General features: G+C 42.7%; 1 protein-coding gene across 1 annotated transcript in view; it reads left to right on the top strand.

Moving 5' to 3' along the window:
* Positions 1 to 17,551, top strand: part of LOC147692327 (gastric inhibitory polypeptide receptor-like) — a 1,656,621-nt gene that overhangs the window by 530,206 nt on the left and 1,108,864 nt on the right. Inside the window, exon 5 of the mRNA XM_086939521.1 lies at positions 5,396 to 5,499. Coding sequence (XP_086795647.1) covers positions 5,396 to 5,499 — 104 coding nt within the window. The remainder of the gene's footprint in view (positions 1 to 5,395; positions 5,500 to 17,551) is intronic.

Genomic DNA, 17,551 nt, shown 5'->3' on the forward strand with positions numbered 1-17,551 from the left:
ACATATTCCACTACAATTGCCCAGAGGCCTAAATCACCTGAGAAACCTTTACCCATCTTATCCATAGCCAGAAAAACAGAATTTATTTGAAATGGGAAAAAGTGGATACTACAGAGTTCACTGGCTGAATAGTCGGTAAGATGAACCAGGAGATCTTGACTTGCCTACACCTTGACACATCTTGTACCGAGCGTTTGGAAGCCTTTGAGTAGATCTTATTGAAGATCAGGGATAATCTGGCTTACTTGTGCTCAAATGGGACAACAAAGAAGGTTCATCGGCTTGATGATGCATGTGTAGGGGCCCTTAAGAATCTTCATGCTGACCTGAAGGCAGAACCTAGAGAACAGAATTTCATGAAATTATTACGATTGACCTACAAAAAAGCAAGATCAGATAGACTGCAATCTTTGAGAGAGGAGGCATTGGAGAATTTGCAGAAAGCAGCAGGACTAAATAGTGACAGGGATTTTTGGGCGATAATTAACACCCCGTTTTTAAGAGAGGAAAACGAGACTATGCTGGATTCTAATGTGGATGAGGATGCATGGGTCGAACACTTTGAAGTGCTGTTTAGGAATCTGGGTCAAGCAACTCTCCCATCCGCTCCATCTCGATTTTATTATCCGGGACACTCCTTTTCTTTTATTCTGGATGAAATTAAACTCGCTCTGAAGCACTCTAAAAGATCTAAGGCACCAGGACCCGATGGGGTCCAGGACCTTGGGGCTCCCTAACTTACAAACGTGTTTAATATTATAGCGAGGACAGGCCCATTGGCATCCTGGAAGAAGTCGGTCATAATAACGATCTTTAAGAAAGGAGATAAAGCCAGTCCAAAAAATTATAGGCCTATATCTCTATTAGATACAACTGCAAAGCTAATGGGGAGGGTATTTTTAAACAGGTTGGAGGAGTGGGCCTTTGAAAAGAATATATTAATCCCTAACCAATATGGATTTAGAAGGGGAAGGGGAACAGTAGATCAGTCCCTCAATTCAAATATGATAGTTGCGAAATATACGGCGGCTAAATAATCCCATGTGAATATTGCATTTATGTATTTAGCAGCTGCCTTTGACTGTGTGGCCCATTCTAAGCTCTGGGTTATAATTGAGGATATGGGAATAGAGATACAGATAATTAGATTAATCCGAGAGATGTACACTAATGCTATGGCTTGTGTACATTATAGAAAAAAGGGAGAACACACAAGACACTTTAATATTACTCATGGTGTGAGACAGGGTTGTGTACTCGCCCTGTTTTTATGTGCTCTATACACCAATGCCGTGGAATCGACCTTGATTGATTCTACCATTCATTATTTTCCGGTTCCTATACTCCTCTCTGCAGATGATGAAGTGCTCTTGCCACGTACTGGCAGAGCACTCCAGAGTCTCATAGAGAAGTATGTAAAATGTTTGAATAACTTGGACATGAAGATAATCCAAACTAAGGGGGTCATTACGATCGCGGACGACCCCAGAGCATGAGGGAACGTCCGCATGGGCTGCGGCGTTCCCTCTGTGCAGATTAGGATGTGACCGCCAGGGTGGCGGTCACATCCTCTATTTTAACATTGCGGCGGGTGGAGCTTCAAGCTGCACCCGCAGCAATGTTAAAAATGCATGCACAGCATTTGCGTACACAAAGCGGCAGGCACCGCGCGGTGCCTGCTGCATTGTGCACGCAAATGCAGGGGGTACCTATGGTACCCCCCATGTGCACCCCCCACTACACCTAGGGGGCCCGCAACGGGCCCCCGCAGTGCAGTTACACATGCTTTTCCACGGCAGAAAAGCCGCCGCGGAAAAGCATGTTCCCAAGCACATCCTAATCTGGCTGACTGTGTCTGAGAGACACCGTCACCATTTTAGTGCTTTTCCGCCGCGGTTGTAAGCCAGCCGCGGCGGAAAAGCTGCGGACCTAAACCATGACCCACCAGCCATCCTAATGTGGCGGTGGGTCCTGGTGGGTCCGCAGAGGATTTTCCGCATCCTCCGGGCCGGAGGTGGCTTCCGCCGACCCGGGGGATGCGGAAAATCCTCCATCGTAATGACCCCCTTAGTCAAGTCAAGTCAAGTCAATAAACTTTATTCGGATATTACATTATCCATAAAAGTACACACATAATTACATACATGGTCAAGATAAAAAATCACATTAAGATGGGATAGCATTGCTGAATATTTCCTTATTAAAATCCGTAACCACAAAAAAGTGCAAGGTGTCATTATTATCCGGATACTCCGACTCATGTCTTTTCTCTTTGGCATTATCAAAAAATAAAGTGCATATGCAAGAATTGCCCATTAAAGTAACTAAGTCATTCGTACTGGTGGCGGGCACAACAGTAACAACATATCCCACTCTTTTTATTGAAAGCAGAAAACATGTGATTGTGGACTTCTTTAATTACCTTGGGATTATTTTTAATAGGAAAAACACCTGGTTGAATATAGTGACTATTAGAGCCACTATAACGGAAAAAAGCATTGGCGGAATCTCTACATTTATAAAGAGGCTCAGCTCAAAACCATTAAATGTAATCAAAAGAAATCTACGAGGCAAAATCAGTATCTATTGCCACTCATGGGGCAGCTGTTTGGGGCATTTCCAATGCTACAAAATTCCAGAGTATGGAGGACACCTATTTTAAAAGGCTGACATGTGGTCTACACTCCTGTTCCTCATACATAATCCACTCTGAGCTGGGTACGCCTTACATAATAGATAAAATCTGTATTCCTCCAACTCTCTTGTAGCATTCAGGTTGGAGGAAAGAAACTTTGACCCAGACAAGACATATCCTCACAGACTGTCTGAAATTAGATGGCGTACATCAAATACAATGGTTAAAACATATTATGACAAACTTACAGGCAACCAGTATTTCCAGCTTATACGAGGACCAAACATCCTGTCTGGAAATCAATCAAAAAGAATTGAAGTTGCACCTACTAGATTTTTGGGCTACAAAGAGGTATGCATTTAATTGTAACCATATTATTGTAAGACATTATCTTTCAGCTCCAAGTATAATTAATATTTCAACTTCATATTAGACATTTGTGACAAATCTTTATCACATATACATATTATTAAGATTTCGGTTACGATATATTTCACTCATATTGGATTTTCCTACCAGAACTTATTCCATTGATGCTCTAACTTTATGTCCTTGTGATAACCATTAAGTACAGGATGATTTACAAATTGTTTTCTTTTGTAAATTTTCCTTGAATGAAATGAACAGATTTTATACGTAAGCTAGGGATTAGAAAATGCAACACAGCTCTCTACTATTTAGGGCAACTACCGGATCCCTTGTTATGCTTCTCTCTGGCCTCATTCTTTTTATCCGCACTAAAGACAAGAAGATGTATTCCTTACATCCAAACTTCCCAATTTAGAGAAGGCTCCATTTGACTAATCTACCCCGTGTAGCTGTGACAATTTCTCCGACCAAACCCTCATGCATTTCATCATGTTTTGTAGTCACTACAAAGCGAGTAGGTTGAGGTTCTTGGCACCCATTCTAAGAGATGCAGGCTTTGTCCAGGTACGGCCTGCTCTACTTTACTTACAGTTATTAGGCAGCACCAGGACAATTCTCGGGGTTGCTAGCTTCCTGGTCGCCGCCATGCGTACTAGGTCCAGGATGCTATCCCCGAGACAACTGGAAGGGTGATCTTATTATTATAATTCCCGGCTTGCTTAACCTTCATGAATTTTACTGAATTGTAATGTTTTTTAACCCATACGATTTTAGCAATTGTAATGAATTTTATCCAATTGTAATCAATTTTTAAATATATGTTGTTTGTAGCTTTTATGATTTTAAACGTAATCGAATAAAGCTTGTTTTGACTTGACTTGACTAACTACTGTTTTATTACTCTTTCTCTTTTAATTAATTACTTTTTTGTATTCATTATGACTTTTTACTCTTTTTATATTGTATAATAACTTTGAGTGCTACTATATGATCTTTTTATTGCTAATGTTTTTACTGTAGCATACTTTTATGCCATTATTTTATTGGCAAAATAAAGATTTTATGATGATGACTCTAGCTGTTTCTCTTCAAGTGCTTTTAATGCCGCAAACCCCCCCATAAATAGTTAGGGTTGTTTTAGTTGCAAAGGCGAATTAGGCACTTGTCAATATTATAGTTTTGTGTTTTGAGCCCAAAAGATTTGTTTGCAGAGGTCAATGCTGTCGGGGCGCGCAAAATGTATATTTACTTTCACCAAGATAGTACTCTGAATCTGGTTATGAATTAATGGTAATGTAGATGATCAGAAACACACCAGGGGCTTATCAAACTGAAGAAAATTAATTTCAGTCTGCCCATTTTTTAAAATTAATTTTTATGGTAATTTTAATCAGAAATTGAAACAAATGACAGTTACTTTTCAATGGCCTTAAAAATCCTGCCAGAAGGTAACTTTTCTTGAAAGACATACATGTTTCTAATTTGCATCACTCTGTAGTTTTACCCATTGAGTGCTTATGCAATACCGGAATGTTTAAATTCCCTTTGCCATCTTTGACATTTACTCTGGAGTCGCCAGATTCATTCCACACATTAACACATGGAGCAAAGACCATCCAAGGCTAACAAGAATGTGACCTGGCAGCCATGTGGATGACAGTTTGCTAGGAAAGCAGTTTCCAATAACATAACGTAACACGCCTATTTGTAAAGCGCCCGTTCACTTGTAGGCATATTGGTGATGAATGACAGATGTTTACTGTTACTGACCGGTACTCATTTTATCAAACTCAGATGGATGAAAAAGTGAGTGAGCCCACAGGGATTTCAACCTGTGACCACGAGGTGGAACAGAGGCCCTTGCAGTGGACACCTTAGTCCACTAAGCCACCAGACCTGACCCGATGGCAAAAACATGCGAGGCTCTGCTGTGTTAATCCCAGTGGTTCTCCTGATTCCAAACTAAACAGTGGAACCACAGTTTTGGTGAAGCAGAACACTCTCAATTTATGGCAGAGTTCTCACTTTAACTTAACTCTAAATGAGGCCAAGAGAAGCAGTGTGGTTTCAGAATAAATATTGTCACATTTAAATATCATGCCCTAAATATCTTCTACAAAAACATCACCCCACTGCTGAAAAGAAAATCTACACCTAAGGTTTTAATATTTTGACATATCTATGCTAGTGGATTATTATGTTTAGGAGATTCTGCTCTACATCCTAAATTCACATGGGATTACTTAGCCGCCGCCACATAGTAATTCAGAAGTAAATTCCTTTTCAATTTAAGTCTGAGAATATGCTCTTGGTAATCATTTCTGATATGTCAGTCTGTGCATATTAAACCCATAGAACCTTTAAAAAGATAAAATGTTTGTTATCTTGCAGAAGCAGGCCAGGATCCTCGAGCACTTTCGGATGATGTATACCATGGGATATGCACTCTCTTTAGCTACTCTTACACTTGCACTCTTCATTCTTCTCGCTTTCAGGTACGTTGCCTTATTTTTCTGTTCCAACTGATTATTTTTGACCTACATACAGGTAGTCTGATGAAACTGCTGCACTGGTACAGACCACACAATCCTTAAATGACTCAATAACAGAATGATGCACCAAAGTTTGACTGTCATGCTTCTCTAGGATTTTCAATTCCAGACATGGAGGATGCACCTAATGAATCGCTGCACAGAGGCATCTTCATCATATCTTGGAAAGACTCAGCTATACAGTGATGCACTGGAACAATCTATTCCAACCTAGAGAAATCCCCCATCCCCAAAGACCACTGTACACATGGATTTCACCCTGAACCAGAGTCATGCATTTAATTAAGCCATTCACCAATTAAGCCATTCATGACAAGTCAATAGTAGAAATAATTTCTCTCAGACGGGCCTTTCTCAATTTCTGAATTACTACTTTACGTATGCTGTAGAAACCTTGTGAATTTGCGAACAAGTACAATCAATTTGATACTAAAATATTTGTCCTGACGAATAGATGCTCCAAAAAGGACTTTAGCGTGTCTGAGAATAAACGAATTAGAGAGAAAATGTAATTGTTGACTGAGAGTGATTTTAGAGCACGCCTTCATTGTTCATAGTTTGCTGCAATAATGAGTATGTCGTTGGTGCCTAGGGATAAGAAAAGAGTCCAGTTCTTGCTAAACCTTTCCCCTATGGTCATTCGACTTACAAAGAGGATTGATGAACGTCACAAGGGTCTTATCTTTATTACATAATTACAGAATTCTTAATCAATATTTGGACAATGAGTGACTTAAAGGTACCAATACATTACTTGAACTACACAGATGAAATCATACTCCTTCTCTGCACTTTCTTACCAGGAGCTAATTAGTGAACACCATTCCCTCAGAGCACTTTTGTTCAAAGAGGAATACTGTAGTGAGAGAAAAAGTTATTCAATTGATCTTTCATACGGAATCACATAAATGTGAGGTTATCAGTAGAGAACATAATCCTAAAGAAAAAGGCTCATGTGTTAATAAGGGTCGACCTATGACAGACGGTTTCAACGCACCAAGCCCTCCCCCGTTCCCTTGCCTTCCTACTCCCTGTGACCTCATGATCTCACCGTTCTCTACAAAACCCTCCCACCCCACCTCTCCTGTGAACCCCCCTCCCCTCAATCTACCATCCCAGTTCTCATGGGATTGAGCAGGTACCCCCTATACCCTTCGTCACCCAGGCCCCCACAACAACTAACGTCTGTCCTCCCTTGACCCTCCACTCAATATATTGACACGTCATCCCTCTGTTGCATGTTGATTAACTGTCGATCTGCCTCTTGCCACGCTACAGAAATCGCTGAAACCATTCTCAGTGAAAGCATCGACATTGCATTCTTAACTAAAACATGGCTCAACCCCCACTTCACATCTATCCTTGACATGCTCACTCCTACAGGATATTCCATCCATAAGAAAGATAGAATTGATCCAATAGGAGGAGGACTTGCCCTAATCTTTAAAGATGAATTCAAACTTATGTTGATCCATCTCCAGGACCCATCCACCTATCAATTCCTATACGCCGATCTTAACTCTCCTGGTTCCCCTACTATCCACCTACATACCATTTACCACCCCCCTGTAATTCTATCACCTTTGACGAGGAGCTGTCTGACTTCATTATTCAAGCATCGCTATCTAACTCTAGGAATCTCTTCCTAGGAGACTATAATATCCATTGTAATACAAATGAGGATCCTGCATCATCCTCTTTAATGATACTATGGACATTAGTGACTTGACTCAACTCTGCCAATCTCCAACTCACTCTAAAGGTGCCACCCTTGATGCTATTATCACTAGCAAGGATCTGGCTTCCCTCTCCAAGATCATTCCCGTGGACTGGTCAGATCACCACCTAATCCTCTTCAGTCATGGCTATTTGCATATAGCTATGTCTGAACTGGGGTGGCAGAGTGGGCTAAAGAACGGTGATGGATTAAACCCAGATCTTTTGACTGGGTGTGATTGTTTGATTGGTTCAGATGCTCTATCCATTACCACCCCCTTTTGAACCGCTTTTGGCCGCCATAGATGTGGCGGGGTATGCTCAGACGTGAGTCCCTTGCTCACTTTGCCACTGGATTCAAGCAAGCTGGGCGGAAGACGGCTGGAATGCCAGAAACCGTTCCTCAGAAGCTTGTTTCCGGTCCAGGGAAGGCATGGCTTGGCAGTTCGGGCTGGACTGTTCCCATGAGGTATTGTGGTGATGGATTAAACTAAGATCTTTTGACTGGGTGTGAGTGTTTGATTGATTCAGATGCTCCGTCCAATACCACCCCCTTTTGTACCACGGCAAGACTAGCCAGCAGATTAATCATCGGATCAGCCAGCACCGGTCCCGAATTAAGAAGAAAGTCATGTCAGCTCCCATGGTTGAGCACTTCTCAGAAAAGGGACATAATGAGCATGACTTCAAGTGGTCCGTCTTACTCACAGTAAAATCTACAAATCAATGCCACGATGTCGAATGGATTTTGCTTCAAAAAGAAGCGTACCTGATTCTGAAATTCAATAGCGCGCAAACAAGACTTAACAATCTCTTGGAGATAGCACCGTTATAATAAGTTAACCTTTTTCTGGAGTGACTTGTTTGTCAGGCTAGACTCACCAGGCTGAGCCAGTGGACTCTTCTATTATCTGCAAAAATATACCCTTAACATCATTAAAAGAGACCTTGGCATTCCATCAGTGCCGTTCCAATCATCCAGCCCATGAATATAAAATACATTGAATCCAAAAATGAAGAGCATACAAGAGCGTAATCCTCACTACATACAACAGATGCTTTCTCATCCCAGATTAACCTTCCAATATTACAGCGCCAATTTTAAAAATTAAACACACTGTGGCCCTTAGTCTCACACTAGTTAACCCCCCCTTTTTTTCAAATATTTTTTTTCAAATCATCTGTTTCACTGCGACTATCAGCAAAAACGACTATGTCCATAATGCACTGGGGCTCGATTCAAATAAATCCAGCCCACAAACGAACGGCCATTTTGATTGAGACCTCGAGGAACACAGTTGCTGAGAAAGCGCTTTTGGAGAAGATAATTCTCTACTCTAAAGGTGCCACTTTTAAGCCAAAACTTGAATTTTGTTTGAATTTCCAATAAGCGTCCCTTTTACTTGACAGGACCGCGAGTGCTGGGAACACATTGAATTCAAGAATAAGGAAGCATTTACAAGGTAGGCTCTTGTTGTCACTCCATAGTGTTCACTAATGTAGATGAGGACCCACCCCCCCTTTTTTCAAATTTACTTACACGCGCTTACTTTGCCCTTGCTAGGAAATAACGCGGATGGTCATATTTCACAAGTCACCTCGCCAGTTGGCGGCAGACACAAGGTCAGTGTTGGTTATGAGTTATACCGCCTATTCACTTATTTATCAGGCAACAATGTAAATGCTCAGCCTTATTCAATCAAACCCTCATTTTTCAGATAAAATCGCCTGCCTACAGAAAACGATTGATCCCTTTGGTTCCCCGGACTCTGACAACAAGTCCCACAAGCCTTCTCCACCCCATAAAAAGAGCCTGGTATGTAGATTCTATCCATGCACAAACTAGTAGTATATGTAGCAACTTTAGAATAAAGGCTTTCATTTAATCAAAATAGTAATATGCTTTTTTCTTTGCATCTTTCAGACACAAAGAATAAAAGCCCTGATGAGAGCCCAGGGACGTTTGTCCTGGTATCGAAACGCGTCGGCAGCTTTGGCGGAATAGAGCATTATTAACAAACAATACTGGGATTAGCCAGTCAAGACATTATCAATTTCGAGTCATTCAGTTGACCATATTCCCCATTCTTTCGATTTGTTTTATTCATTGATTCTATATGTATATAATATTGGTGTTTTGTTACGTAGTAATTTCTTTGTAGGATGTTTGATGTTTGATATATGATTTTGACATTGTTTGTTTCTATGTGTATCAAACCAATTGTACAGTGATGTAAATATTGAATGCACAGTCCGTTTCATTTTTGCCTATTAATGTTAAAAAATATACTTTAAATGTCAAAATAATTGGCATTGAATTAGTATGCCAGGTTGGAATGTGATAAATATGTTTCTACCCTAAAAACATTTTTTCGTTTAAGTAAGTGTGGTTTAGGCAATTTGTGTGCTTTATCCTATTTATTCAAAGCAGAGGACCTCCTGAACCCATCTGAGCTTACCAAAACCCGGCTTACAATCCTGGGTTTCTAAGTGGGTTTCTTCTAAAAACATATACAACCTCACTGTTATTTAGAAATTAACTAACCCGGAACATCTTTCTCCTATTTCTCAATCCATTCACATTCCAAGATATTAGCTTCATTTTATTTAACCTGTTCATTTTCCTGGCTCCCAGAACTCTTCCCACATTGATCTATCATTTTTTAATCGTATAAGGACCAGATTTTCTGTTTTTTCCCCACTTGCTTCCACACCCAGTGCTCCCCCACCTCCCTCCCATGAGGAGCCCAACAACCATTCCCTTAGCGATGAAGAACCGCCTATTCGGGACCCCCCAAGCTGCAGAGGCACCACTATTGTAAGAGAACTAAAACTAAAAGAAAAATAGAAGAAAAGATAAAAGAAAAGCAGCTCACCCCTCTCTTCTTTTTTTTACTGTTGAATGCTCATGCGATCTCTTAAACGTAATTTACTTTTCCAACAAAAAAGGTGCATATCCATATCCATATATCTAATTTCCCCCCTCTCTTTTTTTTTTTTTAGCTATACAATACTCCTGAGAACTCACCAATTTAGCTTACTTTTTTTCCAACAGGAGTAAGTGCATATCTAAATACTTATTAGATCTAATTACCCCTTCATTTGGATCAAAAAAACATCAAATTCTTCGGGGGAACTAAAATTATGCATCTTACTCCTCCACATCACTTTTACTAATGCAGGAAATTTCATTTGGACCTGTGCCCCAGACTCCTTAACTCAGGCATTCTGGATCCGAGTTCCCATTACCTTTGCACTGTTCTTTTTCCTACATCTGAACAAATTTGGTAATTCACTGAGTCAAATTGAAGCGCTGTCGCAGTTATGGCCCTTCCCAGAACCAGTTCCTTAATTGCATATGTATGAAAATTAACCAGGATTTTTCTGGGAGCTTTCCTATCTGGATGTAGTTTAAAAGGGTCTCTATGAACCCTCTGGATTACTTTCTCCAAATCGATGTCCAGTCTATCTTTCAAGACTCCCTCCCTAATAGGAGTTTACAGACAAATGCCTTAATATCTCCGCTCTCTGAACCCTCCGTTATTTTAAAATTCTAAGATTATTTTTTCTTGCTTGCATCTCAAGTCTTTCCAAGTCCTCCTGCAGGGTTCTATTTTGAGCCTTTAGTGTCTCTAAGTCCTTTGTATTGCCTTGTACAACTTCAGAAAGGACCTTAACCTCGTTTTCAAGGATCCCAGTTGTCATACCAATATCATCCATTTTTGCCTCCAGGGACTCACATTTCTCATGTATCTCTCTCTGGTTTGCCTCAGAAATCTCGAATCACCTCTTAAAGAGCATTGACTCTAGCTGTGTCTGTCCTGCGTCCGCCCCCTCCATCCCTTGCACCTCCTTAACAGTATCCCCCTTCACTCCATCTGAAACACAGTTACTGACTTCAATAGGTGTAGACATTAATAGCACTGGTGGAGTAGTAGGAGGCTGATCGGTTTTTGGTGGCGTATCTCCAGCACTAGCTGATTCAACCGTAATAGCAGGGCCCATCCTTTTCTCAGCTTCAGTGTCAAGCACTAAAGGTGAAAAACGATTTTCCACAGAGATCAAAGGAAGACTCTACTGAAGAGCAAGAGTCTGCCCCTTGGAGATGACCGCCTGCTCCATAATTTTAAAATACTATTTTAATAAAGGGGTAGTTTTGACAGATGGGCGTATTGCCTTGGCCTCCCTTCATTTTTTGGGTGTGTCCGGATTTGGATTTGGTGGGGTTTTTCCTTCTTGAAGTAGTTGGAAACACACCTCCCCCAATCCTCTCCAGATCTACTTGTTTATCCTTATTTTTGGCCTCAATATGAGAACGCAGCTGGTATCTGTTTTTTAGGGGAAGTGCAAGCCCCCCCAAATCTCCAGGCTCGGCTATACACCCTCGCACAGGTTGTTTATCAGAAAAAGCGAACTTGCCGCTATCCACACGTTCACCAACCGTAGTACCCTCAGGGAAGTAGTGTGGGTCGCTGGTTAGAGGCGGCAGACCCGAGAGCAGAGGACGGCCCGGGACCAGGGTTCGAATCCCGGCGCGGCAGGTTTCTGGACCAGGGTCAGCGGACTCGATAATTCTCTCGCCTCGGTGCCCACTCTGATCAGCGATCACACTCGGCAACTCTGGGCATTAGCTTGCCTCATCTTCACTAACGGCCCCACCAGACCGCCGGGGATGCCTGGTCTCACCCTGGAGATACCCATTAAGGGACCATCTCTCAGGGAAGCCAGGAAGGGTTTCACAGCGGTCGAAGCGCCTTGGGACCCTCCGGGTAAGTGGTGCGCTATATAAATGCCTATACAGGGAGACCAGAAATGGGGCCCCAACGGGAGACAAAAAGATCTTTATCCATGGGCCGGGCTTCACCCCCTCCGGACTCCCATCTTACCAGTTCGCCGAGGGGGCCGAAGGAATCATGCCCTGCGAAGCCTCTCAGAAGGGAAACCACCCGACGGTTCACCGCTCCATCTCTGCCTTCTGAACCTCGAAAGTTAATCCTGGCAGCCACGGCTTGGATCCTCAGCCACAGCTTGGTTCGGCGACCTCCGAACCCGACGTACACCTCTGGCTCAGGCTCCGCCTCCAGTCCCATTCATGCTACACTCTGCCGGGCAATGGAGAAATGGAAACCGGCTCCCGGCTCCGCAATTTGTCGGTAAGAACAATACAAACAAAAACAATCAGAATCGGGGTGATAACTTATTTTTTAGGCAATCTGCATCCTTCTTGCCATAAAGTTAACTTTAAGACGGTTCTTTCCTTCGGCATACATGTATTCGCCCGCGGACATGTTCCTCCCCTCAATCCGCCCAGGGTATTTGGTCTGTATGGGGTATGTCTAGAAAAGGGCTTGATTTCTATGACTATATAAAGGCAATGTGAATTGTACCTATATAAGGGCATGAATCGGGAAAATTCACTCGGAGCCTAAAACGCCACACAACAGTCCCACTCAGTTAGAAAAATGCAAAAACAACAGTTAATGGACAGAATGCAGAACAATGTCATACATTCACCCCAGTACAGAGATCTGGGCCTAAATCCATTGTTTTTATTGCTCACCATGTCATTCCTGGTTGAACCCAGCCATATGCAAATCAATTGTGTGTCTTATGCCAAACACATTGACATCTCAGCCAATTTCTAAGTGTCCCAAGTGTGTGTGATTCTGCATCATCCTGATGCACTCTGGATGCAAACCAAATGGAGGGGTCTGTCCACCTGTAGCTCGTAACAATGGTAGCACACTAAAGGCAGTGCTCTGTTTCTGGGCTCTGTAGTCATTAGCATTTGTGAGGCCTTGGGAAGCTGATCATGGGCAGCATCAGCCTGGATTGGCACACAGCACCATCCTTAACTTAATCCACTCCATACCACTCTTGATACCAACAACTGAGGTTCAGAATGCTTGCATGAACTGAGCAAAGAAGGAGATTTTGTGGTGCATTGTCATGCTTAAAAGATGCACCATTGGCTGTGTCACATGAGGGGGCTAAAAGGGTCATTTGGATGACCAAGCACACACAAATGGTGTGTCACTCACAATGCACTAACAGGACTTGACATGGCCTAGCATTCCCAACCGGACAATTAGTTGGACACAAAAGATACCCTTTGAAATTAATAGACTTTGCCTAAACGCCTGAAACATAAATGTCACACAAAGACCATGCAGCATCCAGCATTGTCCCTGGAACAAGTAGATAGAAATCTTGGACACAACAAGCACAATCCTCTCCTGACAGTATTGTGACAACTCCTAATTCACACGTAGGTGTGTCATGTGTGTCGCCTAACTGATATGACTATTACAGCCTTTGCCAAATACAAACTGCCTGCCATCTTAGGTACAATCTTAGGCAAGTCATATCCCATCTCTGAATCATATGCCTGAAACATTTAGAATCTGTGCCCGTGGAGCAGTAAGGAGGAGCAAGATGGTGTCAGCGTAAGCCTGTGTACGCGGCCGCCACGCCACGCTAGCTACAGGACCCGCAGGTGATCGGCTACCTGCCCTGTGAATCGGTGATGCTGGGATCCCAGGAGCATCGCGCACACTGAGTGTTGAGACAGCGGAGATTACAGCCGTACGTGAACGGAGTCGCGCTCGGGATACTCGATAGAACGTTGGAGAGACGGAAGGAGATTTGCCTTGCGGACCTGTTTGTCTTTCCCGCTGCTAATCTAAAAACATTTTCATTTTATGGATTGAGGTCTCTGCTCGTAGTTGCCGCGGAGCCAAGGCACGGACACCTGGTGAGCACTCTGTGAATCGGACGGAGAGGCACCGTTTTGAAAGACAAGAAGTGCTTTTTTGGAGTTTTAACTGTCTGGTGTTGGTGTGGGCAACCTATTTAACATTGTCCGGACTCTGGGAGCAGCAAAGCGCATTGGAGGGACCAGGTTCAGGCGAAGGGAGCAGAACGAAAAAAATGAGTTATTGTGGCAAAAAAGGCTTAAAGGTAAAGACACCCATCATAGGAAAGGATTCCTCAGTGGGAGATGATGCCGGCAAGATCAAGTCCAGACAGGTCAGTGGGGCTATTGGGGCAAAAAATCACTGGTCAGACAGGGGCAGGGGTCTCCAGCAAAGACTTTAAAGACAATAAAGACAATAATGCTACTTTAGCACAACCCCTTCCAGTCAAAATATTTTTAGTGGCTAAAAATCGGGCTACCAATGCTAAAAACAACACAAAGAACACGCAATGCCTTAATAGAGCTGAAGACTCCCCTCAACAGAACTGTGATAATGGCGATGTCAATCGAGTACCCGCTGCTAGTCTGGATGCCAGCAACGCTTTTCCAGTCTAGAAGTTATCCCCACCCTGACATGCAATCAGGAACACTTAGCGGAACCTTCTCTACCATTGCCTACTTCAACTGAAGAACATGATTATACACTTGACCCCTCTAGGCCCCCTAATCCTCTTTTAACCCCACTCCCTATCGAGGGTGAACACCTAGAACCTGACGAAGGAAACATTGGCAATACCTTATGTACTCACTTTGAGAACCTGAATACCAGGGATTATCCCACAAAGACGGAAGCTGCCATCCGAAACCTGGAAGTTCTTCCTGGCTCTACTGCCCCTTGGACCCCAGAAGTTGGTCAAGAGGCACTTTACTCGGTATCAGACAGTACTCCGAGCTCATCAGGGGAGGAGGAGTCCGAGGAAGATGAAGGCAATACTAAGGTATACAACCGTTTCAACGCAACTTTTACAACGCATACGTTTTCAATGCACACCATTACAACGCAGGATCCTTTACAACGAATGCCTTTACAACGCAAGACATTACATAGCAGATGCTATTACAACGCATGCCATTACAACGTAAGTATAGGTAAGTATATCATTTTATTTAAACAAAATAAATTAAATAAATTAATTTGGGTTATGGGGTACAGGGGTATTATTAGGGTACAGGGCTGGGTTTGGGTTATGGGGTACAGGGGTATTTTTAGGGTTCAGGGCTAGGTTTGGGTTATGGAGTACAGGGGTATTTTTAGGGTTTAGGGCTAGGTTGGGTTATGGTTACAGGGGTATTTTTAGGGTTCAGGGCTGGGTTTGGGTTATGGGGTACAGGGGTATTTTTAGGGTTCAGGGCTGGGTTTGGGTTATGGGGTACATGGGTATTTTTAGGGTTTAGGGCTAGGTTTGGGTTATGGGGTAAAGGGGTATTTTTAGGGTTCAGGGCTAGGTTTGGGTTATGGGGTACAGGGGTATTTTTAGGGTTCAGGGCTAGGTTTGGGTTATGGGGTACAGGGGTATTTTTAGGGTTCAGGGCTAGGTTTGGGTTATGGGGTACAGGGGTATTTTTAGGGTTCAGGGCTAGGTTTGGGTCATGGGGTACAGGGGTATTTTTAGGGTTCAGGGCTGGGTTTGGGTCATGGGGTACAGGGGTATTTTTAGGGTTCAGGGCTAGGTTTGGGTTATGGGGTACAGGGGTATTTTTAGGGTTCAGGGCTACGTTTGGGTTATGGGATACAGGGGTATTTTTAGGGTTCAGGGCTATGTTTGGGTTATGGGGTACAGGGGTATTTTAGGTTTCAGGGCTAGGTTTGGGTTATGGGGTACAGGGGTATTTTTAGGGTTCAGGGCTGGGTTTGGGTTATTGGGTACAGGGGTATTTTTAGGGATCAGGGCTGGGTTTGGGTTATGGGGTACAGGGGTATTTTTAGGGTTCAGGGCTGGGTTTGGGTTTTACACTAACTGGATTTTGTATATTATTTTTAAACACCTACACTATGTTTTAAAAATATATAAATATATTAACAAATATATTAATAAAAAATGTATTTAATAAATAAAAATAAGTAAATATTTATTAATTGCATTTGTTAAAAAAATTATATACTTACCTAGACTTACGTTGTAATGGCATGCGTTGTAATAGCATCTGCTATGTAATGTCATGCATTGTAAAGGCTTTCGTTGTAAAAGATCCTGCGTTGTAAAAAATGTGTTGTAATGGTGTGTGTTGAAAAAGTATGCGTTGTAACGTCATACATACCAATACTAACAGCACCAGTGAAGAGGAAAGTGAGGCTTCCCATGGTAATACTGGCACAATTGTTCGCCCTAAAAAACCAAGGAACAAGACCAAACTGAGAAGCCAACTTAAATGGGATTATTCAGACTTAAAGATGCCAAATCACCTAGAGGAAGAGGAACCGACCATGTCACAACCAATACCACAAGGGCGTAGCCCGAGAAGACTGCAAGCAAAAACTAACGAGACATTGGAGCCCTCACTTGCTGCCATTCTTGCCTCGATCAAATATTTTAAGGAGGAGGTAAGAGGTGAAAATAGGGCAGCTTAAAACGCAGCAAAAAAACTACAGGGTGGTCTCAGACGACTGAACAAGACCTGTACAGACATCAGTGAGAGAGTGGGCATGGTCGAGGCCAGGACTGAACATTTGGAAACTGAAGCAGTGGCAACTAAACAGGCCACTGACTCCAATTCTGCTTGCCTCATGGATTTAATGGTGAACATGAAGAAAATGAAAACCAACAACGCCGGGATAACTTGCGCCTGTTGGGGATTCCAGAAGGAAAGGAGGGGGAAGACCCTAGGCAGTTCATTGTCAAACTACTGCAAGACTCTTTTCCAGAAAACACTGAATGGGATTGGGACCGTGAAGTACAGCGAGCTCACAGGTTTCCCTTCTTTAAAAAAAAACAATACAAAAACGGTAATGTGACTGAAGGTCAGCCCCGGGTCTTCCTTGTATACTATGGCAATTTCCTCTTGAGACAACTGGTTTACGACAAGGCCCGCCCCAACTCAAAAAAAGGGGCTCATGGAATTACCTTCTTTTCCAAACCGGATTTCTGTCATCAGACTGTTGCGCGCAGATGGCATCTGCGGCAGCTGATCTCTCCCTTACAACAACTAGGTGCAGAGGTGTATCTCATGAACCGGGTTAGGTTAAAGGTTATCCTACACGGCACCACCAAGGTCTTTACATCTGAGATTAAAGCCAAAGAGTACTTAGAAGAGTTCAGACTCAAGAGGGGACATAGAGGGGCAAATTGAAAAATGGGGAGAAAATGATGCTATTTTCTATCTTATAAAGGGACGGGGGGAAAAAAGAGAAAATTACTGAAAGATAATTGTTACTCTCTCTCTTGTCTTTTTTTCCCACTCATCCTCTAGTATCTCTTAGAACATGATTAAGCATGAGCGAATTTTGCGAATTCGCGATCCGCGAATTTGCGGATTTGCGAATTTGCTATCCGCAAAATTCGTGAATTTGTGCAAATTTGCGGA

This window comes from Lissotriton vulgaris, chromosome 9 (genome assembly GCF_964263255.1).
Source record: "Lissotriton vulgaris chromosome 9, aLisVul1.2, whole genome shotgun sequence".
Classification (NCBI taxonomy): domain Eukaryota; kingdom Metazoa; phylum Chordata; class Amphibia; order Caudata; family Salamandridae; genus Lissotriton; species Lissotriton vulgaris.